The sequence below is a fragment of the Telopea speciosissima genome, chromosome 6 (genome assembly GCF_018873765.1).
Source record: "Telopea speciosissima isolate NSW1024214 ecotype Mountain lineage chromosome 6, Tspe_v1, whole genome shotgun sequence".
NCBI classification, from domain to species: domain Eukaryota; kingdom Viridiplantae; phylum Streptophyta; class Magnoliopsida; order Proteales; family Proteaceae; genus Telopea; species Telopea speciosissima.
This window is the reverse complement of record NC_057921.1, coordinates 46,868,386-46,893,411: the sequence shown is the minus strand read 5'-3', so window position 1 is coordinate 46,893,411 and position 25,026 is coordinate 46,868,386. Positions and strand designations below refer to the sequence as shown.

The following is a 25,026-nucleotide window of genomic DNA, read 5'->3' as shown; positions in this document are numbered from 1 at the left end:
GTATCTGGCCCAGTTCACGGCCATTTTGATGAGATTATCAGTGTTATTTCTTTCACCATGAGTGACAATTCAACAAGTGAAACAAAAGTTGGCTAGACAACCAAAAGCCATTACCTAGATTGTGCTGGAGCAGAGACTGGCGAGGATGTTCCCGTTTGTCAAGTATTAGATGTAGCTTCTTTGCCTTGCAGCAGTCTGCCAGCTCAAGAAGATCAAACAACAAAAAATCATTGTTCCCATATAAATCCAGAAGTTCACTTATTCGAGAATAGTCCATGCAAGGCAAATCCTTCGTCATTTCCTCTTCAACTAAAGATAAGCAGCGAAGTGATTGTATACCCAACCTGCTTGCTAAATCATTGCTAATACTTGGATGTACAAAACGTTTTGCAGAAAAAGCATTTTTCTCCATCCATGGCGCATCATTATACACAAGGTCCATTGCAGACATTAGAATACCAGAAGAATCAGGAACTAGTAATGGGGTATTAGATGTCTCAGACAATGGTTTGTCTGAATAACAGTCTGCAACAGCTTCAAGGACACAACTAACAAAACTTAACTGCTCAGGTAACAACGGAGATCCTTTAACAACATGTTGTAAACGCTGAAGAGCATGAAAGTAGTCAATAGAATCAAATGTAGGTCTCACGCCTAATGCTAATAGCAAATCTCTGAATTCTGACAACTCAGATGGGACAGCATACAAGTATGGATGAAATTTAACAGGCGAATCAAATGCCAGTGCTTTTGGTGATATGAAATCATCTCCAATCCAAACCCATGAAACCCCACTCAGTGCAGATTTTGCAATCATGACACCATCAGTACAAATGAATTCCTGCAATTTCAGATAAAGTGTAGGGATTTCCTTCTGCAATGTGGAATCAAGGGTGGCTTTGAGAACAGAATCAAACTTCAACTGACCATAAGACTTGGATAACTCAATTAACTGGGTTGTTAAAACACCAATATTAGGGGAATCTACCCAACCCAGTTTACTTTGAAGGTAACTTGAATGGCATTCACCATCTAGTATATGCATCATAGATGACACCATCCACATTTGTGATCGAGGTCTAACAACACTTGGACATGCGACTTGACATTTGGATAGGAGCCATGGAAGTCCTTGTAGAGGTGGACTAACATAAACAGGACACCAAGGTATTGCTTTCATTTCTAACCAAAAATCTTCTTCTGGTTTATCACATATGTCACCCAAACAAGAAAAAATATTGTGATCCAAATTGCAGCAGTTCTTCATATATGTCTTTGGCAAGTGCATATACTCCACACCCTCAGTTACCATATTGCTGTTCTCCTGAAATATTTTAGAACTAATTTCATTGTTACTACCTTCTAGTCCATTTGAGAGCTTAGATCCCAGAGCATCTAAACAGGCAAGTAGCCCCCTTCCATAATTTAGTGCCTCTGGATCACCTGAATCATGCATCATTGACACTGACAAAGCACAATCAAGTAAGCCTGTAAATCCCAAGGTCCTTCTAAGTCCCAGGCTAACTAAAATGTCCAGCGTTTCACCATCCAAAAACTTTTCAGAAGGGAAGAATGCTTCTCTATGCAGCACTTCTTTAAACCCATCAATTCGAGGATCATAAAGCCTGCAAATATTACATTTTAAGACAGGATATTCGCTTCAGTCCAAAATATCAAAGAAATTGATATCTAAAATAGATCTTTTAGCAGAGTTCGCAACCAGATAAAAGAGAAAATGAAAGGATAAAAAAAAAGGCAAAGATAACTAGCGCTAGAGAAGAGTGCTACATGCAAAAATAATTTAAAAAGAAGGCAAAGAGAACTAAAACTAGAGAACTAGATGTAAACAACAAATAAACAAGGGATAAACCAGGCACAGCCCCTCCAGAGTCCAGGCTAAATAAACAATACTACACCCTCACAGAAAGAACTATTTCTTTGGGGGCACCACCCACCAAGAAGGAGGGTGAGAAATTAACAAACTTACAACAAACCAAAACAGACTGCATAAAGGGGCGTACCCAGTGACAAGGCTCCCACCACTGCGGGGTCTGGGGAGGGTCATAATGTATGCAACCTTACCCCTGCTTTCATAGACAGACTGCATGTGAAATTAATAACAGAATACATATGAAAAGAGTGAAATTCTTAAAGAAAACTGCATTAACACCTCATACTAATTCGCATTTATTAAGCTTACTACTTGCCAAAATCAACACAAATCCAGTAGTCAGTAGAACCTTTATTAATTAATAATTGGACCAGTCTACCATATCAAACCATATAAGCTATCAGTAAATAAATATCTCTGAGAAAAGAATTTCATCAAGGTAATCAGTGCATTGTATTCTCTTTAGAGGGGTCCCACGTCCCTTCCCATTTACAGACTGGAAGAATGTGATCAGATTCAGCATGCCCAAGGAAAAGGCTCAGGTGGCCCGGTCTCCTCCTCCATAAGAAGTACTTTTGATGGGTCATCCTTAGGTAACCCTAGTCCTTCCGAGTATGAGTGGTCTGATCAGATCATCCTCAGGGGGTGTTTTGGGGGTATATTCAGACCCCATTGGAGTGGGAAACTACATCAGACCAGAGCTTCTACACTTACAACGGGGTTGCAATTTGTACTGAGAAGTTTTTCACAACATCGACGTGGAAGGTGTCACAGTGACTATTATAGCTTGAACAAGGAACTATATAGGGTCGTTGAAGGCTTGTTCATATCATTAGACACGGAAACATCCTGGCTTCCCAGATGAACTCATTCAGCTGGAACCTAGGTCAGCAAATGGATTGGCAGATGAACTTAATTAATAGGCAAGGTGTAGGCTGGAGAGGGTGCATCTCAGGAAATGTTTTGCAATTTCCAGAGTAGAGTGGATGCCCCCTTTTGTAATTTCTGTTCTGGGGGTCCTTTACTTGTGAGGAGGTTTAAGCCTGAGGTAATCGAAAAAAAGTATATCATATCCTTAGATACTCGAAGTGTAATCTCAGGAAGGATCTCCCATTTGCAGAACACGACAAGTTGAGGACAGAAGCTTATACCAATGCTGATTGGGTGAGATCTCTATCTGAAAGGAAGTCTACTTCAGGATATTATAACTTTGTAGGTGGAAACTTACAATAAGCTACTTGAAGGAGCAAGAAACAATCTGTAGTGGCAAGATCAAGTGCTAAGGTTGTTGATGTATACATTGACGCTGCCCTTCCCTAACAGTTCGAGATTTTAGGTGAAACAGTAAAGAACATGGTATCAGAGCAGGGAGGTCGGGTGTTCGACTACTGGGAAGTGCATTGGAAGAGTTTTTCCCAACATTTCTTTTCCGTCCGTGCCGCGCGAAGGAAATGCCACATTAGCTCCACGTACAAGGACCATGGGATCTTGGCCTGCCCGTGCGGGGGAGTGTTGATGTATACATTGACGCTGCCCTTCCCTCACAGTATAAGCTTTTAGGTGAAACGGTAGCAAACAAAAGCTGGGTTTAGAGCTATACATTTGGAATATATGAGCTCCTGTGGCTATGGTTGAAGAAATTAGGGCAAGAATTGGGTTTTCAGACCGACGGACCAATGAGATTATACCATGACAACAAAGCAGCAATCAGCACAGCACAAAATCCTATTCAACATAACAACACAAAGCACATTGAAGTTTTCAGGCATTTTAGTAAAGAGAAGCTAAATTCTGTAAGTGCCCATACTCCCTTGTTGAGATAAGAGATCAGTTGGATGATGCCTGTCTTAACAGAATAAATTCCTATTATTTTCATGTTCTTTTGAGCAAGCTAGGTGTTACAACCATTTAATCCCAAAAACTCAGGCTGTTAGGTAAGGGCCACAACAATGTATATCAACACACAACAACCCTCCCATAGCACACACGGCTCTGCATGTAACACCAACATGTGGCACCAAGGGGGGACAACGCGTAGAGGCCCAACAACACATAGCAGAAGCCCCTCATACTCGTACTTACCAGGGATCAAACACCCGACCTCCTGGCTCTGATACCATGTTAAATATAGTGGGATAGCCCACGAAATACCAGTGGGGGCCCAACCTAAAACCTTAAGGCTTGAAATGGAGATAGCCCCAGGGTACATTAAGGCAAATCCAAGGTCCCATATAACTGATGTGGGACTATACCTCCATAATTCCCAACATCTCAACACTCCCCCGCACATGTAGTTTCAGCATACACATGGAGATACATCTTAAGGACAACAAATGGACTTGGCTCTGATACCATGTTACAACCGCCTATTCCAAATGCTTGAGCTTTTAAGGGCCACAACACCCACCCCCTGGCACGTGCAGGCCCACACACACAAACACACTCTACACATGACACCATCATGTAGCACCAAGGGGGCACAACAACACAGCACAAATCCCTCACACTTACCAGGGATCAAACACCCGACCTCCTAACTCTAATAGCATGTTAAATACAGTAAGATGACCCACGAAATACCACTAGGCGGTCCAACCCAAAACCTTAAGGCTTTAGGTGGAGTTGGCCCAAGGGTACATTAAGACACATCCAAGGTCCCAAACTCCCAAATAACCGATGTGGGACTATGCCTCTATAACTCCCAATATCTCAATATTGGGCAAGTTTTATATACATACTCCAGCTTGAGGGGGAGTATTAGTATACATTGTGTAAGGGCATTTTGGTATTATAATTCTCTTATGTGTGTAAGGTAATACATGAGTAACAAAAGTTGTGTTGGACACTCCTCACAATTCCCTCATCTCTTCTTCTTCATCCTTCTACTACTGCTACTATTTCATCTTCTTCTTCTCTCCAATTCACATATTGATCAACATCCTAAAAAAATTTAAGTGATAGACCCCTCAGACCACACCATGCACTGTCTATCCTTTGTAAAATACTAAAATCAGACAAAAAAAAGAATAGCATTCATCATCGGAAAACAGTCTTTGGGGGAGACTCTCCCTATCAGAGTGTTAGAACAGTTGTTGTAGGGGTATTATTGGAACTGTGTAATATAGTCTTATCATCTTATGGGGAAATATGTTAGTATGTAAGGGTATATTTGGAACAATATTTTAAATCTGTAATATATTTTATGGAGAGAGCACGATAACCCTAAAGCTTCTCTCACAAACTCTTTCTTATTGTTCTTCTTCTTCACTTCCCTTCCCTTCTTTCCCATAGTTGTCACGGCATCCATGCAACCCAAGGCATTTGAGGGGGCCTGGACACAAGACGACCAAGGCTTTCTTTTTCTTGGATCAGTACTACAGATATCTTAGAGTCCGTTTGATAATACTCCAAGAAACGTGTTTTTCCATTTTTCTGTCTAAGAAACAGAAAAACACCCCAAAAACTGTTTGATAAACATGTTTCGTTTCTACTGTTTCTTGAAACATAAATTAAAATTTATGGGCCAGAGAACAGGTTTGACAAAACAAGTATGACTTGTTTTTCTGTTTTTTGAAACTCGATGGAAACAAGGGCATACCAAAAACAATTGTGCCCAACACTTTTTACTCATCTACCTCACAAAAACCCTCGTCTTTCTTCTTGCTCGTCTACTTCAACCTCAAGCTTGACTTAAACAAAGGAGGAAATTAGAACCCTGTCTGGGCATGTTGCTTAACAATCTCTTTTATTAGACTTAAGTTTACAACTTCACAATTGGACTGTAACAACTTTTAATTTCGTGGATATTTTTATTAGTTAAATTACATCTTTTTGTAAAGATAATTTACTTATTAAATTTAAGAAATATTGCTTGTAGTGGACTTTTTATGATTTTGATTTCTAATATGATGAAAGGTAATGTCAATTACATAAGTAGTAGGGACCATAGGGTTATAGAGTTAATGGCAATTCTGTAATTATTGGTAACAGTATAAGAACCCGTTTCCGGAAACAGGTTTTATCAAATGCCATTGGTGTTGCAATTGTGTTATGGAACTGTTTCCGGAACAGGTTTACCAAACGATTTCGAACACCCAAAAAACTGTTTCTCAGCACAGAAACTGAAAAAACTGTTTCTGCCGTTTCTCAACACAAAAACAGCAGAAACGTTATCAAACGGTGCTTTAGTTACACGTTAAGAGCTGGTCTCTCTCATAACAATTAAAGGATTTCTATATATGATTAAATTATTTTCACAACACCCATCCCAATTGATCAGAACAAACAATACACGCAATTGGGTCATTCTAACATAAATAAAAATAGTTTCCTCTCTTTCTTAACAATTCAATAATCACTTGCATCAGTATACATCATGTGAAATTAATTTAAAAGGGCTTGAGTTTCCTTCTTTGATTAAGATAATTTTAACCAAATGGCACTAAACTGTTGTGTTGCAGCTTAGTTGGAGTCCAAGTTTTTGTAGAAATATTGTCCACATCATCCTTGACTCGTAGTAAGTTTCAACCCAAAAGCATTATGCCATGTGGGACAATCAACAGGACAATTTTGGTCAAGTTTATGACAGCTAGTTAAAAGATTCAATACATAGTAGGTCATATGATTGAAGTTGGCTTCAGAACTTTATTAAAGACAAATCCACACTTCCACATGCAGAGGATGGACCTCGGTGCAACGGTAAGGTTGCTCCATTGTAACCTAGTGATCGCGGGTTCAAGTCGGAAAATAGCCTCTACGCGAAGCAGGGGTAAGGCTGCGTACATTACTACATTATGACCCTCCCCAGACCCCGCAGTTGTGGGAGCCTCATGCATTGGGTAGCCCACACTTCCACATACTGCCATGTCTATTGAACAGTTTGAATTTTCAGCATGGTTTGAAATTTAAGTCAAAATGCCCAAAATTTCACAAAATATATCAATTTTGACCAAAATCAAAACGAAATGACTATCGAAATTTCACCAAAATATTTTGGTTTTGACAAAAATCGAAATGGGGTCGAAATCCAAAATTTCAAACCTTGATTGTCAAATGAGCTATCCAGTGATCAGATGGATGAAAAATCTATGGCAGCAAATCCACTAGATGGTGAGCCATATGTTTGAGATTGGCCATAGAATTTGTAATACGGACAATCCAGGTGGTCCACTCTCTATCCAATGGCCAGATCAACTAATTCAGCACTGGATATAGTTCAAACAAGTGGACCGTGAAAATAAATAAGGGGCGGAACAAATAATCTTTCTCCCGATTTCGAAAGATTGAAATATGAATATGCTGTATGGGCCTTGGGTTCCTGAATCCATAATTTTTTTTTGGGTGGGGGGGGGGGGGGTTTACAGTATCCTTTTTTAAACTTTGCCTACTCTGACACCACCCTCACCTTTATCCATGTAACATAGGTGGAAAACCAAGAGAAAACCAATGATCAAATGAAAATGCAGTGTGAATCCAAACCAAAGTCAAACGAAAAATGCTGTATGATTCTCATCCTTCCCAGAAATAATAGAAGAGCCCCAGTACTCCACTCATCCAAACCCAAAGCCATCCAAAAAATTGACAAGCCAAGAGTTTATTATTAAAACAAAAACAAGCTCACAACAAAACCAATGTGGAAGAAATGTAGGAAGGGTAAGTGCCAAGAAATAGCATGGTCTCTCACATGAATACAATTGCATTCAATGTAATCAAAAACGGAAAAAGAAGTTTGCTTTACCAAAGAAAATGAAAAAAATCATGCAAGCAGTCAATGGTCAAAAAAAGAAAAGAAAGTTTGCTTTACCAAACAAAACAAAAAATCATTTTATCAAAAAAGAATCATGCAAACCACGTGACATAATTAGGCCAAACCATCGAAGACTTTAGAGTGAGAAGAAAATTTCAAACCTTGAAGGATGTTTCCATGACCCATCAGCTGTCAAAACAAAAGCTGTCTGTGAAAGTACATCTTTAATGGAAGTATCCTCTTCAATCAAAAGCTTTACATCTTGCAGAATGGCTAAAAGAGCTCCTTCCTGAGAAAGGAATTCTGCCATCCGATTGAGTACATAATCCTTGTAAAATTCAACCCTTCTAGGCTCTCTCAACCCCAAAAAGCTTCTTAGAATGGTCTTTTCTCTTTCTGACTCTGTGCGAATGAACTCTTCATTCAAAAGATCTTCATGCACACCTTCTGGTTTCAGCCATTTGGTAGGCTTGCTTAAACTAACTAATTTCCTACTTCTGTACGATTCAAACATGGGAAGATTCTTTATCGTTTCAATGTGTCTACAGTCCATCTGGTCCGCACAGAACCACTTGGATTGGAGAATGAAACTTCGAAGTTCATGCAACTCCCCTTCTGATGCAACATCAAAAAGTTTCCCGATTTCCTGTGGCTCCCCAGCAACACCTAGTAAAGCATCTAGTATGCCACTTGCAGTTGGATCCTGCACAAAATTGTTCAGCTGTGGATGATCTATTTGCACATCAGACTTCAGCAAGAAACATCCCGTTTTCTCCAATAGTGATGCCATGTTCTCACTCCAGCCATCATCCTTAATGACATTTGAATTTCTGACAAGCTGCAGAAGGCAATTTTTGCCAACTGGCAATATAGGCCACCTAGAAAAAATTGAAAGGTCGTCACAAGATGACTTCAAATAGCTCCATAGTTTCCCCATCCATTCTAAATTTGGTTGACCTTCATGACCCGGTTCCCAGGATACCTGTTTAGCATTTTGCCAATCTGCTGGAAGAAATCTGGGAAAGAGTCCCTCTAGAAGATGGCATGTAAGCAAAGAAATATTTAAATGCCCATGTTCAGCAATGTCATGCAGTTTCCTGTGAACTCCTCCTGGAACAGAGGAATCCACCAGAAGATGTGGAATTGAATCTTTAAGAAGGTCATATTCATCTCCACTGGTAACAAATATTCGTTCACCTTCACTTTTTCGGTTGAATGTCGTAAATAAACCATTGGCAAGAGGAACCAACTGTAAACCATGCAAACAATCATAGTTAACAGGTCCTTTTATGTCACTTAAACAGTATTCAAGTGTCAAGATCATAGCATCCCTGTTCTTAAAACCACGATTCCGTCGAATCAATAGGGTCCTCAGCAATTGAGGTGTCAGGTAATGTAACAATGGACAAACTTCCATGAATCTCTCCACTACTGGCTTAGAGACAATAACTGTAGGTAAACCTGCATCTGATAATGCTTCTATAAGCTCAGTTGCCCGAGGAAAAGTAAAATCAGGAAAAATGGCCTGTTTGGTTGGGATCCACTGGCCCCCTCGAACTTTAGTATACAGGACACGGAGACCAAGATCTGCTATAGAAATGTAAAGTTTCCTCACTAGTGATGCCCATGGTTCTAGCCCAGTTTTTGTGGGCCAGAGTGTAAAAAACAGGTCACATGGACCAACTTCTGTTGCCAATTTTTCAAGCAGATGACCATAAGCCGGTGCAACTACATCCTCAAGGATGTATATATTCCAATCGGAGCGTGCCTTTCCACCCCCTGTCATGTCACTGCCAAACCAAATATCCCTTCGGTTTGATGACAACTCAAAGTATGCATTAATATGTGTTGGTAGACCTGTAGTAATTGGCAGCGGCAAGAAGCAAAATGCACGGCCCTCAAAATCCCTTCTATCTTGCATAAAATCCAAAGGAACATGAAAATTACATGGATTGTCATCAATAGACTGTCCTTCAGTGAAGTCACTTGGTTCCTCAGTCTTCATCAAATTAACAGACTGCAAATGTGCAGCAACACAAGCCCAAGGTATAAAATTATGAGACCTGTTCTCCAAGGCAAGAGATTTTTTCTTTGCACGTCCACCTCCCAAAGATTCACTGACTACCCACAAGTGTGAGATATCACCAGAAGGCTTATGCTCTGTCATCATGATCTTCTGACAGTTCCACGGCAATTCATTATCAGGGGTTTTTTTTAATATGTTGAGGAACTGATCCTTGTCTATAACACTCCGCTGATTTCCATGAATAAAGCCAAGCATAGGATGCAGAGGATTGGGATCAGATTTAGGCTCATTAATACAGTGCCTATTAACCCGATGAAGGAGTTGCATTTCATGGCCAACTCCATCCTTCACAAAAAGAGAGATAGTTTTAACATTCCGGAGAAAAAGAAGGGCCTCTGACACAACTTCTGAAAACGAATAAAAGAGTGATAGGACATCTTCAATTGCATACTTTTCTTTCTTTATTTGGCTCCTAGAGGCTGCACTTTCGGTTCTAAGAGGAAAACGAAAAAGTGTGCCAGGAAAAGATTGCTGCAAATCACAGCCAAAGTGTAAGAATGGAGTAAACTGATCAGGAAACTGTTCCAAAATCCTTCTCCCAGCAAATCTAATTCGCAGGCCAGGGTGGGATGGAGAGATCCCAGGCAGGTTACAGGCATGAGGATCAAACATCACAAGGTTTTCACCTGAAACAAATGCAGGGATGTCTGTAAAATGATAAACACAGTTGAAGCCAAGACCAAACCTTCCAATAGCAAAGGGCTTCTCCAGTTTACTGTCCTGACCAATACGTGATATTGCATAAAGATCTTGTTGGCTGAAGACAGAACTGTTGAAACAATATAGAGCAGGGCCTTGCCAGTCTGCCATTTCAGGAGAAAGAACAGATGATGTCCCATATTGAGTTTTATCTAAGAGAAAGACAACCTCAGAAGCACCTGCATCCTCCGCATTTTGCACCAACTCAAAAAGAATCCCAGGCCCATCCGCATACATTTCAACTATATGTTTAAGTCTGGTTGTCAAGGCCTCATGCTGCCCAAAGGCTTCCGCAGCCCCAGACAAACTCAAATTCATTGAATCAGCGCTCTCAGCAAGCAATATCCTACGAAGTGAGCATACACCAAGTTTGTCTGCAACATCATTTGAAATGTTGCCATGCACAAATTTGTGAACAGTTCTTCTAGCATTCATAGCAACAGTAGATGCATCAACAAATGCAGTATCTGGATCTCCAGAACCAAGCAACCATGGTGCGTCATTGTAGACTAGATTGGCTGCAGGAAATAGCCTGGATGATACATCTGGTAAATAAATTTGAACCTGCTGATTCTGAAACTGAACTTCAGCCAGATGCTGCACTACCAGTACTGCAGCCCTGAGTTCTTGTGGATCCAGGGGCGCATCAGCTTTTCGCACAGCCATTCTAGATAGAATATTAGCATAATCTGTGGGCTTCAAGATTTCTCGTATGCCAAGCTCCAAAAATAATTCCCTGAAAACAGCTAAATCAACAGGGATGACACGTATATAAGGAGCCAAATGAAGAGGACCATTGAGGACAACTTCATCTGATGTTGCAAACCCATCTCCCACCCAAATCCAGCGGCACCCTTCTAGAACAGCTTTTACAATATCCATCTCATCAGAACCAACCATGCTAGTCAATATAGAGTATATCCTTGGCATTGCTAGGGTTAATTCCTGCCGAAGCACCTGATCTGTAACAAGCTCGTTGTTTTTCCCAAGTTCGAGAAGTTGGGCAGAAATTACACTTCCTGCTGGTGGGGAAGACCAGCCCAAGCTAAATGATAAGGCAGTTGAAGAGCACTCACCATCCAGTATACGCATACTCGCTGAACCAAGCCACAAATCGGCACGTAATCTGACCAACTTAGGAGGTGCGACCATAGATGATACCACAGGCCAGGGTAAAGCTGGATGGGGAGCGTCAACCAAAACAGGGCACCAGCATATCATTCGAAGATCATTCCAGAACTTCTCGACATCAAATTCCAAATTGCGAGGCTTGAAAGTAGTTGCCACTTGTGAGAAAAGTTTGTTCATTGCTCTTTGACCATCACTTGGTGGACGGAATGACCACTTAGAAGCATTCACTTCTAAGTAGGAAAGAAGCACTTTCCCCCTTAAATGTGCCTTTCCTTGATCCTTATGCATCAATAATTCAACCTGGCGAGCACTTTGTATGACAACCTCAGGTGATACAGATGTCCTCAGGCCCAAACCTAGTAGCATGTCCAGAACACCTGGATCCTGGAATACACCATATGGGAAACTGTCAGAATCTTCTAGAAGATAATATAGTTCTTCATTACGAGGATCATATAAAACCTCAGGACGCTTTAGGACACCACTTAGTGTGGGGACAAACTCTAATTTTCTCAAAGCTTCTCTTAGAGATATGTCCTCAACACACAAATGAGGTAGGTCTTGCATGATAGAAATCATCAATTTGTTACGAAATTCTGGTTGCAATTCACCAATTCTGTTTAACATCTTTAATTTGAAGAAGCGTGCTTTCCCCATTCTCTCAATCCCATAAAACCTTAATAAAATCTCTTCTTCATTATTTGATAAGCTGCCAATGAACTCACCTCCCAGGAAATAATCGGGAACACCAAAAGGTGGTAAGTACTTTCGAGGATTTTCTAAATCAGAAAAATTGAAAGTCTGCGGACTAGCTCCACTATATACTTTGAAAATAGGCAACCTCCTGCAGTTCCGTATGTGACAATCAGCTATACAGTCTCTGACATACCAGTTTGGATCAAGAAGAAATTGACGAAGCTCATTCTTCTCATCTTCATCAATAATATTGTGAAATAATTGCAGAAGTCCCTCATTTGAGGAGACAACATCAAAAATTGCTTCCAATACACTAGCACCATTAACATCACAGACATATTGAGATAACTCATGGTGTTCAACTCCATAGTTAGGGTTTAGTATCTTGCATCCAATCTTAGCTAGGAGTTCCCTCAATGTATCAGACAATTTTTCTGCATTAATCAATTTTGAGCTTCTAGAAGCTCTATACAGATACCCGGAAGTGGTTGGCAAGATGGGCCAATCACAAAATATAGACAAAGTCTCGCATCGATCTCTCAGATACTGCCAGAAGAGCATAAACCATGATGACAAGGGATGGTTAAGAGTAGATTCAGGGTCCCAAAGAACACGTTCTTTGTATCGCCACTGAGCAGGAAAAAATCTAGGTAGTAACTGCAGTAGATACTGAACATTGAAAACCACAATATTGGCTGTTGAGGACATTGCAATACCAGTCAGTCTATTCAGTATGTCCAAGGGAATATTACGATCAATCACTCTATCAGGGATTTGTTGAAGCAGCATGTATTCCAACTCACCGCAGACAAAGTACGAAATTCCTTGTGAGGCTTCAGAAAAGGATCCAAAATCGCCACTTGCTAAAGGAAGCAAAGGCAGGCTACTTGCATATTGACCAACCTCAGCATCAATCAGATCTTGGAGACAGTATTCCAATAATACCAGTTTGTAAAATCTACTTGATGTAATCAGTAACTCACATCTCGTAAGGAAATGGCGTACTGTCACAGGACTGACCACTCTTTGCTTAGAACTTGAAGAATATTTCAGGAGCATGTCAAACAAAGGAGACGACAAATGAACAATAGGCATTCCCAACAAGACAAGGGCCTCACCAAGTTCCTTACTTTTACTGAACTCCTTGTCATGAAGAAAAGCTTCAGATGGTGAGACCCACTTTCCACCCTCAAGATATGAGTATAAGACTGGAATTTTACCAATACTTCTGTAGATCTGATCCACTAGAAGACTCCATGGCTCTTCAAAGGAACCCCGGGGCCATATCGAATAATACAACTTAGATGGACCTAGTAACCCTCGTAGATCAAGCAGCAATTTTGTAAAAGCAGGAACAACGACATCTTCCAATAGAAGCCTATTCCAGTCCGAACGAAGCTTTCCAACCCTGTCCATGTCAGCTCCATACCAGATGCTGCGGCGGTTTGAGGAAACCTCAAAGTAACCATTGATTTGTACGGGTAATCCAGTTCTGACTGGCAAAGGAAGAAAACAGAATGCCTGGCCATGCTTCAGGACATCATCCTGTCAAAAATCACATTCAATCAATACATCATTTGATTCAATTACGAATAATGCTCATAAAGACATCCAAAACAGTGAAACATAATATTTTAGGCAAAAGCAGTTCACAGGTTAAAACTGTAAGAGTACTTGCAACAGAAAAATGCACATAAAATAATAAAGATAATCCAAGCAATAGTAATAGACAACCACATAAGCAACAAACTATTCATTTTTATTTTATTTTATTTTATTTTTTTTAGTGAAAAGTCAGAATGGACTAGGTATCCATGCAGACACAACAAGAGAGACAAACAAAACAGTACATACACAACCAGCACAACCTAGCACAAACACTCCCTCACCATTTTTTAATCTTATACACAGTTAGTAATGAAATTAGCCCACCCGTAATTCTTCTCTCCTCTCTTCTTCTCTCTTCTTCTCTCTTTCTGTGTTCTCTGATCTGATTACAAAGTTCTGATTTACTAACATGGTATCAGAGCTATTTTAATCAGATTAGAGTGCTCCCCACGATCCTCTTCTGATTTCTTCTTTTCGATTTCCCCTAGTGATGTGCAGCCACCAATAGCTGCTCTTCTTATGGCTTAAAACCACTCCTTTCTGAAGATTAATGGAGTGATTTCTACTACTTTATACCTACGGTTAATGGCTGATTGGAGTTCTACACCAACTATCTTTGAAGACTGCTAAATTGATGTCAGGATCAAAACCCTGACAATCGATTTTTTTTCTGGGAAGTTTTTTTTTTTTTTTTTTGAGTTCTTCGATTCAGCCCTGCTTCTGGTGGTCTCTGCAACCTGAATTGACTGAGTTTGCTGCTTCATCGAAGGCATTCTTATACTTCCCAGAACCATGCTATCGATTTCTCCCAGGAACCCTGAGATCGATTTATTTTTTTTGGTTGGCTTCTACAGTTGTGATCTTGCTGCTGTTTGGTACTACTCCTCTTACTGCCAAGGATATTTTTTATGGTCAGTTGTTGCTGGGTTTGGTTGCTGCTGTCCACTTTCTTCCTCCAACCTTGATTGCTGCCCTGGGTGTTTGTTCTACTCGATTTTTGAAGTCTGTCTGTTATGGCTGATTCAAAGACCCCTCATGACAATGTCAATATTTAGATTACTTCCATCAAGTTTAAGGGGAATTCCAACTATTTACTGTGGGCACAAGCTGATCGGGTTTACATTATAGCTAACGACAAACTTAGCTACATTACCTCTCCTCCTCCAGAACCTGATTCAAGGATTACAGCAACTGGAATAAGGAGAATGCTATCATTCTTATTTGGTTATGGAATAGCATGGAGCCGGATATTGCTGCCAATATCATGTTCCACACCAAGGCAAAGGGAGTGTGGGATGACTTAAAGGAAACATACTCTCAAGAGAAGAGTATGACCCGTATTTTCAAGCTCTATGAGAAGTTGTTTCAGTCTCAGCAGTCAGACAAGTCTCTCCAGGATTATTATAGTGCTTTTAAGGGCATGGTTGAAGAATTAAATGTTTTCCAGACCCTTACCACTGATATTGAGAAGTTAAAGGCCCAAAGGAATGAGTTTTTCGTCTCTAAATTTCTGCCTGGGTTGAATCCTAGTCTCAAAGCTGTAAAGGGACAACTACTTGCTGGTGAATCTGTCCCTACCTTGAATGACACCTTCTCTCGACTCCAACGCATTGTTCTCCCAGTTTCAAGCCTAAAACCAACCCCAAGGAGAATTCAGCTTTTACTACTACTACTACTACTAGAGACCGTGGTTTTGGGGGTCAAAATTATAGTGGGCAGCATGTTGATAAAGCAGCCTGGTTATGTTCTTATTGTGGGAAGACAAATCACACTGTTGATACTTGTTGGTCCAAGCATGGGAAACCTGAATGGGCTCAAAACTTGGCTAATCATGCAGCTCTAGAAGATGGTTCTGATTTTGTTTCACCTAGTGATGGTAAGGCTAGTTCGACCATGGGAGATTCCTCTACCAACCTCCATGATGAGATGCAACATCTCATGCGTCGTATCAAGAGTCTAGAGTCATCCACTTCGACTACTTGGGCATCCACTACATCTCATGTGTCGTATCAAGAGTCTAGAGTCATCCACTTCCACTACTTGGACATCCACTACATCTCATGTGTCGTATCAAGAGTCTAGAGTCATCCACTTCCACTACTTGGTCATCCACTACATCTCATGTGTCGTATCAAGAGTCTACAGTCATCCACTTCCACTACTTGGGCATCCACTACCACTGCCACATTGGCTCATGCAGGTACACCTGCTGCTTTCTTTTCCACTTCCACACCCTGGATCATTGATTCAAGGGCTTCCGCTCATATGACTGGTAAGTTATCAATTTTAGTTCTATTTCATCTAACTCTTATACCCCTCCTGTTATTGTGGCCAACGGTTCCTCTACGTCTGTTACCAATCATGGTACTGCTTGTCTTAATTCTAATATTTTTCTTTCTTCTGTTTTACATGTTCCCCAATTTCCCTTAAGTCTTCTTTCTGTTAACCAACTTACAAAAAATCTGAAATGTTCTGTGACCTTTTTCCCTTCTTACTGTGTTTTTCAGGATCTTCACACGAGAAAGACGATTGGTCGAGGGTATGAAAAAGATGGGCTATATTATCTGAGTGGTGCTGCCGCTTCTGCTTCGGCTGCAGCCACTACTGTTGGTGGAAAGTCCCCTTTTCGATGGCATTGTAGGCTAGGCCATTTATCTTTGTCTAGGTTAAAGATTATTTTTCCTCAGTTTAAAACTTTAAATAAATTAGAGTGTGAGGGTTGCGAGTTGGGTAAGCATCATCGTGCTACTTATCCCTCTCGTTCTTTGCCCCATAGTACTTCTTTATTTTCATTAGTGCATTCAGATGTGTGGGGTCCTTGTCGGGCAAGTAATAGACATGGTTTTCGGTATTTTGTGACTTTTGTGCGTGATTATTCTAGGACTACTTGGTTGTACCTTTTAAAGGATAGATCAAAATTTTTAAATGTGTTTCCAAACTTTTGCAATGAAATCAAGACTCAATTTAATGCTTCTACAAAAGTTTTTTGGTCTGATAATGCTTTGGAATTTGTTCAAACTGAGATATCCTCTTTTTGTGTTAATAATGGCATAATTCATTAAATTAGTTGCTCCTATACTCCTCAACAAAATGGGGTAGCGGAACAAAAAAATAGGCACTTAATTGAAGTTGCTCGGGCCCTCATGTTGCATCTCTAGGTGCCCAAACATTTTTTGTGTGATGCAGTCCTTACTGCTTGTTTTTTTATTAACCGAATGCCTTTATCTGTTCTTGATGACAAGTCTCCTTTTTCTGTTTTGTTTCCGGGTGTTTCGAGATTTAACTTACCACCTCGTGTTTTTGTGTGCATTTGTTTTGTTCATAATCATCATCTCCATGGTGATAAATTGAACCCTCAGTCAACCAAGTGTATCTTCTTGGGTTACTCTAGGACCCAGAAGGGCTATAGGTGTTATGACCCTCTTACTAGAAAGCAGTTCGTCAGTGCTAATGTCACCTTTGAAGGTACAACCTATTTTTTGGATCAGCCTACATTGTCCAGTGACCCATTAGCTGTGTCTGATCCTCCTCCCATTCCCGCCATTGTTCCTTTGTCTCCTCCTGCACTACAGGTGTACCGGTGCAAGAGGCACATTGAGCAACTCCATTCAGATCAGACTGGCCCTTCTGCATCGCTTACTATGCCTTCCTTAACCTTTGGTAGAGATCCGATCTTACCTACTCTTCTTGACATACCAGCTGATCGGGATTCTAATGACTAACCAATTGCCACTCGGAAAGGTAAACGTTCATGTACTCAAAAGTCTTTAGTTGCCTATCCAATTGAAAATTTGTCTCCATGTCCCATCTTCCATCTTGTCTTCATAGTCTTGGTACTTGTCTTCTTATACTGTGCCTTGCACTCACACTGAGGCTCTTACTATTCCTGCTTGGAAGAATGCCATGGATGTGGAAATGGATGCCTTACTGACTCAACATACATGGGAGTTGGTGGATTTACCTCCTGGTAAAGATCTGGTCAGGTGTCGGTGGGTGTACACTATTAAGTATCATTCTGATGGATCTGTTGAGCGGCTTAAAACCCGTCTAGTTGCAAAGGGGTACACCCAGACCTATGGTGTTGACTATTTTGAGACCTCTCTTGTGGCTAGACTGAATTTTGTTAGTCTTCTTATTTCTCTTGCTGTAAATTTTGATTGGCCTTTGTACCAATTGAACATAAAAAATGCTTTCCTTTATGGTAACCTGCTTGAAGAGGTCTATATGGAGCAACCTCCGGGGTATATTGCTCAGGGGGAGAATAGTAGACGTGTGTGCAGGCTACACAAGGCTATTTATGGGATGACACAGTCCCCCCGAGCATGGTTCGAAAAAATTAGTTCCGTTGTGACTGATTTTGGTTTTTCCTAGTGCTTCTCAGACCATTCTATGTTTGTTTGCCGCCAAGGAGAGAAGTTGGTTGTTCTGGTAGTTTATGTTGATGATATCATTGTGTCAAGAAATGATGAGAGTGGGATCAAAGAGGTGAAAAGTTACTTACAGCAGCATTTTCAAACTAAAGACTTGGGCCATAGCTTCACTACTTCCTTGGGATTGAGGTTATCCGAAGTAAAAAAGGAATCAGCATGTCCAAAGGAAATATGTTTTAGATCTCTTGACCGAAACTGGTATGCTTGCTGCAAAACCAGTTGACATTCCTATGGATCCTAATCACAAGTTTGGCTCTGATGATGGTGAGGGTCTTAAGGATGTTCATACCTACAGAAGCTTGATTAGAAATTTGTTATATTTGACAGTCACTAGGCCCTACACTGTTGGGGTTCTCAACCAATTTATGCAATTCCCATGTAAGTCTCACTGGGATGCAGCAGTTCAGGTTCTTCGATACTTGAAGGCAACCCCTAGGAAGGGACTGATTTATCGTCCAAATAGACATATGGAGCTTGTTGCCTATTCTGATGCAGATTGGGTAGGTTCGGCTGTGACCGTCAGTCTACTACAGGATATTGTACTTTTGTTGGAGCATAGTTGTCAAGGCGTCGCCTAGGCGGGCGCCTTGGACGCCTTGTTCGCCTAGTTGGTGTCACCTTAAACTTTGGCCCTCTCCACCGCCTTGGGTCTCCTAACCGCCGTGACAACTATGTGTTGGAGGAAACCTAGTGATGCAGCTCCAAGAAGGAAGAAGAAGAAGAAGAAGCCTTGAACTTAGGGCTTGAATAGGGAGCCATAGATTAGGATTATTATTTTCCATACTTAGCTTTATTTTTCTGTTTTTAGATTGAACCGGTTTAGAATTGGTTGCATCCAATTAGTTCAATTGGTCTAATTTAAGTGAAGTGTTCCTATTGGTTAATAGGTCCTTATATCCTATTGGCTAATATAGAATCTTCTATTAAATTAGTTATTTTAAGTTAGATATCTTTTAACTTAAGTTAGTAGGGTTAAATAGGTCTTTTACTGTTTTAAATAAGTTAAATTAGATTAAATCTCTTCCTTCCACGATTTTAGAAGGAAAAGACTTTAAATTGTACTAGGACTTGGCATAAAGCCATCTTATTAATATAGTAAATCGTGGAGGGCTCCCCCACATTGAAATTTGAATTAAAAAGACTGTTTTCTGCTGCTGGCCGATGCTGCGCTTGTTCGCTCCTTTGAGTGTGCATCCTTGTGGATTTCAAGGTGGAAAGGGTGGGTGGATTCCTCCGACTCCTTACGCCGTGACGACTGGGAGGATCTCTCTCTGAAGGTGGCTTCATCCTTCATCATTCAAGCTGCTGCCGGTGGATTCCAGTGGTGAGTTTGAGTTTAATTTCTGTTTTTTATCATTCCTTCTCCTTCGGTCTTTCCCCATTCGATCCCTTTATTTTCTGTTTTAATTTCATAAACCCTAGTGTTCTAAATTCAGTCCAGCCATATCCTATCAGCCAAATCCCTTCAAACTTCAGACACAGCATCACTACATCAACCCCTCCATTCAACCTAGCCTCCTGCCTCTTCTTCCATAGCTAAACCCTAATTCCCCTTCATCTCCACTAAACCCTAAATAGTCAAAAACCTGTTCTGACCTAATTAGCCATTCAATTCAGCCCATATTACAGTCGGACCTTCCCCTTACTGTTTAGAAAACTCGACCTTAGTCCCAGCCCTTAGATCCCACTCAAAACCCTAGTTTTGGTAATTTTTCTTAATTTCTAAAACCCGAAACCCTAACCCTAATTCAGTAGGAATTTTAAACTGATCCAAATCCCCATATTTTTATATCAAAATAACCCCCTAGACCTGCTGATCATTACCATATATTATTTTCATCCATAACCCTAGCCTAAACCCTGGATTTGCCCTAAACAGCCCAAACTGCCTAGCCAAACCAGCAGCTGTATTTAGATCCTGTTGATTAGCCTCTAATAGGATCCTTATCCTATTGTGAGCTACATTACCTAGTTACATGGCGAAGCAAGAAACAGACCATTGTTGCCAGGTCCAGTGCAGAAGTAGAGTATAGACCCATGGCTCATACTACTGCAGAGTTGATGTGGATTAGATCTCTCCTTCTTGAGATGGGGTTTTCAGTTCCAACACCTATGAAGATGTTTGGTGATAACCAGCCAGCCATCTATATTGCTAGTAATCCGGTCTTTCATGAGAGGACCAAGCATATAGAGATGGATTGTCACTTTGTTCGCAGCACCGTCTTGAAGAAACTTGTTGAGACTCCTTTGTCTCTTCATCTGATCAGATTGCTGATGTGTTCACTAAGTCCTTGTTTGCTCTTGGGTTTCGGTCGTGTTGTAACAAGCTAAGCATGGGTGATATATATGCTCCAGCTTGAGGGGGAGTGTTGAGATATGTAGTCATAGGGGCAAAATAATCTTTGTTCTTATGTTTATTTCTGCTCTCACCTGAGTCGTTTATGTAAGGGCATACTTGCCCTTTTGTTATTTTTTGGATTTTATTATAAATATATAAGGAGCAGACCTGCGGCAGATTATTCAATTCTGTCCGCAGGTCCTCTCCTCTCTTGGGACTTGCGAGATTCTTCTCTCCTCTCTTCTTCTCTCTTTTCTTCTTCTCTTTCTGTGTTCTCTGATCTGATTACAAAGTTCTAATTTACTAACACAGTGTTATTCAGTCATTGGCAGCATGTGGCAGCATCGGATGAGGATACATGAGTTTTAAATGGAGACTTCATAGGTTCATGCAGATCTGTCAACTTTGGAGCCAATTTGGGCAAGCCAAATGGAAGATGTGTGAAGAATTGAAGAATAATAGCTTGTGACTTTATGTCCACAGCCCACTTTATTTATAATCAACTAGAGAATGTTCCAGAATAGGAACAAGTACAGGAATACCCCTAAGAGATAAAATAAGACAAAATAACATAAATACCCTTGAATCCCAAATTACAACACTCCCCCTCAAGTTGGTGCATAGATGTCAATCATGCCCAACTTGGAAATAATTGGATGAAAAATTTTGCTAGCCAGTCCTTTTGTAAACACATCTGCCAGTTGTTCGGAGGAAGTAATGAAGGGAACACAATACACAAACAATGCCTTGCTCCAACTTCTCTTTGATGAAGTGACGATTAATTTCAATATGCTTCATCCTACCATGCTGAACCGGGTTGTGAGCAATGCTAATGGCTGATATTTGGTCACAAAAGAGCTGCATAGGAAAGTAAAAATGGACACACAAATCCTGGACAAGACTTTGAAGCTAAAGTAGTTCACAAATGCCATGGGCCATGACCCTAAGGCCTAAACACAGTCTCTGCACTAGACCGAGCAACCACTGCCTCCTTCTTGCTACACCAAGTAACTAGATTCCTACCAACCAAAGTACAGTACTCAGAGGTGGAACGTCTATCATTAGGAGAGCCAGTCAAATCAGCATCAGCGTAAGCCTCAACACGCAGATGATCATGAGGAGAAAAAAGAACCCCTCTACCTGGGGCTGATTTTAGGTACCACAAGATCTTGTAAACAACTTCCAAATGACTGGAGTAGGGGTCATGCATGTATTGGCTAACCATACTAACAGCAAAAGCAATATCCAGCCTAGTTTGAGAGAGATAAATTAATCTCCTAACCAATCTCTGATAACCCCCTTTATCTACAGGTTGACCATCCTTTTGTTTGAGAAGAAAATTTGCCTCTAGGAGTGTCTCTACCGGTTTCCACCCTAACATTCCAGTGTCAGTCAGAAGATCAAGTGTATACTTCCGTTTAGAAAGGAAGATACCTTCATTTGATCGGGCAACCTCAATCCCAAAAAAGTAGCGAAGCTTTCCCAAATCCTTAATTTCAAACTCAGTACCCAAAAAAGTCTTCAACTAGGCTATCCCACCATTGTTGCTTCCTGTCACCATGATGTCATCGATGTACACAATGAGAACAATAATCAACTCACAATTTTTCTTGGTGAACATAGTATGTTCAGCACTACTCTATTTGTAACCAGGAAATATCATCACTTTATGAAAGCGCCCAAACCATGCTCAAGGTGATTGTTTCAGCCCATACCAAGGTCGCTTCAATTTGCATACTTTTCCATGGGTTTTTGAGCTAGAGAACCCTGGAGGGACATCCATGTAAACTTCCTCTTCGAATTCCCCATGCCAAAAGACAACCGTCCACTCCTTTTCACGGTTTTAAGGAACGCATTTTTCACATCCAATTGTTGTAGCTCCCATCCAAAGTTAACTGCACACGAGAGAATAACCTAAACAATATTTAACTTGGCCACAGGAGCAAAGGTCTCTTGGTAATCAATGCCAAATGTCTGGGTGAAGCCCTTGGCAACCAACTGAGCTTTATATCTATCAACTGTACCATCCATTTCTGCTTCACAGTGAACACCCATTTGCACCACACAGGTTTGTTCCCCGAAGGAAGAGTAACTAGATCCCATGTCTCATTTTTTCCAAGTGCTTTCATTTCTTCTATCATCGCCGCCTTCCAGTTTGAATCTGCTAATGCTTCCTGCTAGTGCTTAGGAATAGAGATAGACGACAAGGATAAACAAAAGCTTGAAAAGAAGGGGAAAGAGACTCATACGATACTACATTAGAAATAGGATGTAAAGTGCAAGTTCTAACAGGTTTACGAATGGCAATAGGCAAATCTAATGTAGAATCAGAAATAGGAGGAGCCTTACCAAGTGAAGATTGAATAGGATCAAGAAGTGACGATTGAAGTGGCTCAATGATAATACTGGTGGCTCCATCTTGCTGTCTTTTTTACTTGGTGTGAACAAACATCTTCAAAGGAACCGTGGGCTCCTCCAGAACCGAAATTTCCGAACCCAAGTCTTCTTCCATAAGAGCAAACAAAAGCACATCTTCCCGTGAAGACTGACTGAAGAGTACCCCCCAAAAGAGGTGTGGCAATGGGAAAAAAGGCTTCACTTTCATCGAACACCACATCCATAGAGACAAGTATGCAGCGAGATGGAGGATGATAGCACTTGTGCCCTTTCTGAGTCGCCGAATAACCAAGAAAAATGCAACAGAGCCCATGAGGATCAAGCTTACCATGTTGTGTGTGTCTGCTATGTTCATGTCAATAAATCAGCTCCAACAAAGCTTAACCCCAAAGCACTCAAATGTATTTTCCTTGCCTATTATGCTTCTACTAAAGGGTATAAATGCTACAACCCTTCCTCCCAAAGACAGCTTCTCTCCAAGGATGTCACCTTCTTTGAGTGCATTCCTTTCTTTTCTCATCCGCATCCACTTCAGGGGAGAGCAATAAAAGTGAACAGGCTGTTGATGTCATTCCTTTTCTGTCTCCTTTGCCTACCTCTACCTCCCCATTTCTACTTGACATTTGAAAATACAGAGCAATGGATGTTGTTGATGTTGATACTCATTCAGGTGTTGATGCAAGCAATGAAAATGAGTTAGCTAGCAAAGAAAAGGAGTTGGTTGTGCACAAAAGAGGTGAATGTCTGAAGGGAAAGGGAAAGAAGACATCCCAAGAGTCCTCTTTGGATCCACATCCTGAGCTTCACCATCCTCAATCAAGTAACTCTTCCTCTCCTTCCTCTGAGTTATATCTCCCCGTTGTTGTTCGAAAAGGGAAGAGAACTTGTACTATTCCCATAGCCAAGTTTGCCTCTTATGATGTTATTTCTCCTACAGGTCTTGCCTTTTCCATTGCTCTTGCCTCTTCTTCCATTCCCCAAAATGTCACAAAGGTTATGCACTTGTGCCTGACCCAAAGTGAAAGGAGGCCATGTCTGAGGAAATGATGGCTCTTGAGAAGAGTGGTACTTGGGCACTTGTAGATCTTCCCAGGGGGAGAGTTCCAGTTAGCTGCAGGTGGGTTTATACCATTGAGTACCGATCAGATGGTACTGTGGAAAGAGATAAGGCTCGGTTGGTGGCCAAAGGGTACAATCAAGTGTACGGCATTGACTACCAAGAGACATTTGCTCCTGTGGCCAAGCATAACTCAATCAGAGTTCTTCTATCAGTGGTTGCTAATAGAGATTGGTTGTTGTACCAATTAGATGTGAAGAATGCCATTCTCTATTGTGACTTAGAAGAGGTGTCTATGCAGACTCCACCTGGTTTTAAGTTCTCCTCAGCACAAGGGAAAGTCTGTCTCTTAAAAAAGGCACTTAATGGCCTGAAGTAATCTCCTAAGGCCCGGTTTGGGAGAATCAGGCAAGCCATTCTAAGGAATAGGTATTTACAGAGGCAGGCTGACCACAATTTGTTTATCCGGCGAGGAAAGGGTATAGTCACAAGCCCCATTATTTATGTAGATGACATTGTTGTAACTGGGAATGACAACGTCGAGATAAGTAGATTGAAATCTTACTTGGCTCAACAATTTGAGATTAAAGATCTTGGATTTTTTAAGTACTTCTTGGGTATTGAAGTATCAAGATCAAAGAAAGGAATCAAGTACTTCTTGGGTATTGAAGTATCAAGATCAAAGAAAGGAATCAATATCTTCCAGAGGAAGTTTGTCTTGGATCTATTGAAAGAAATAGGAATGTTGGGGTACAAACCAGCAAACTCCCCAGTTGATCCAAATCACAAGCTTGGCGATGAGTGTGGTTCTCCTCTTATGAATGCAAGTAAGTACCAGAGATTAGTTAGGAAACTAATCTATCTCTCCTTGACTCGACCAGACATCACTTATGCAGTTGGAGTGGTGAGCCAGTTCATGCATGCTCCCAAGAGAGAGCACTTGGATG

General features: G+C 40.8%; 1 protein-coding gene across 2 annotated transcripts in view; it reads right to left on the bottom strand.

The window, feature by feature from the left end:
* LOC122664791 (sacsin) overlaps positions 1-25,026 on the bottom strand; it is a 160,578-nt gene that overhangs the window by 75,764 nt on the left and 59,788 nt on the right. Inside the window, exons 3-5 of one of the 2 annotated variants that reach the window (XM_043860769.1) lie at positions 23,816-23,818; positions 7,799-13,794; positions 115-1,625 (exon numbers count right to left, since the gene is read on the bottom strand). In XM_043860769.1, the coding sequence (XP_043716704.1) occupies positions 115-1,625; positions 7,799-13,794; positions 23,816-23,818 (7,510 nt within the window). The remainder of the gene's footprint in view (positions 1-114; positions 1,626-7,798; positions 13,795-23,815; positions 23,819-25,026) is intronic. The other variant, XM_043860770.1, reaches the window with a different exon arrangement.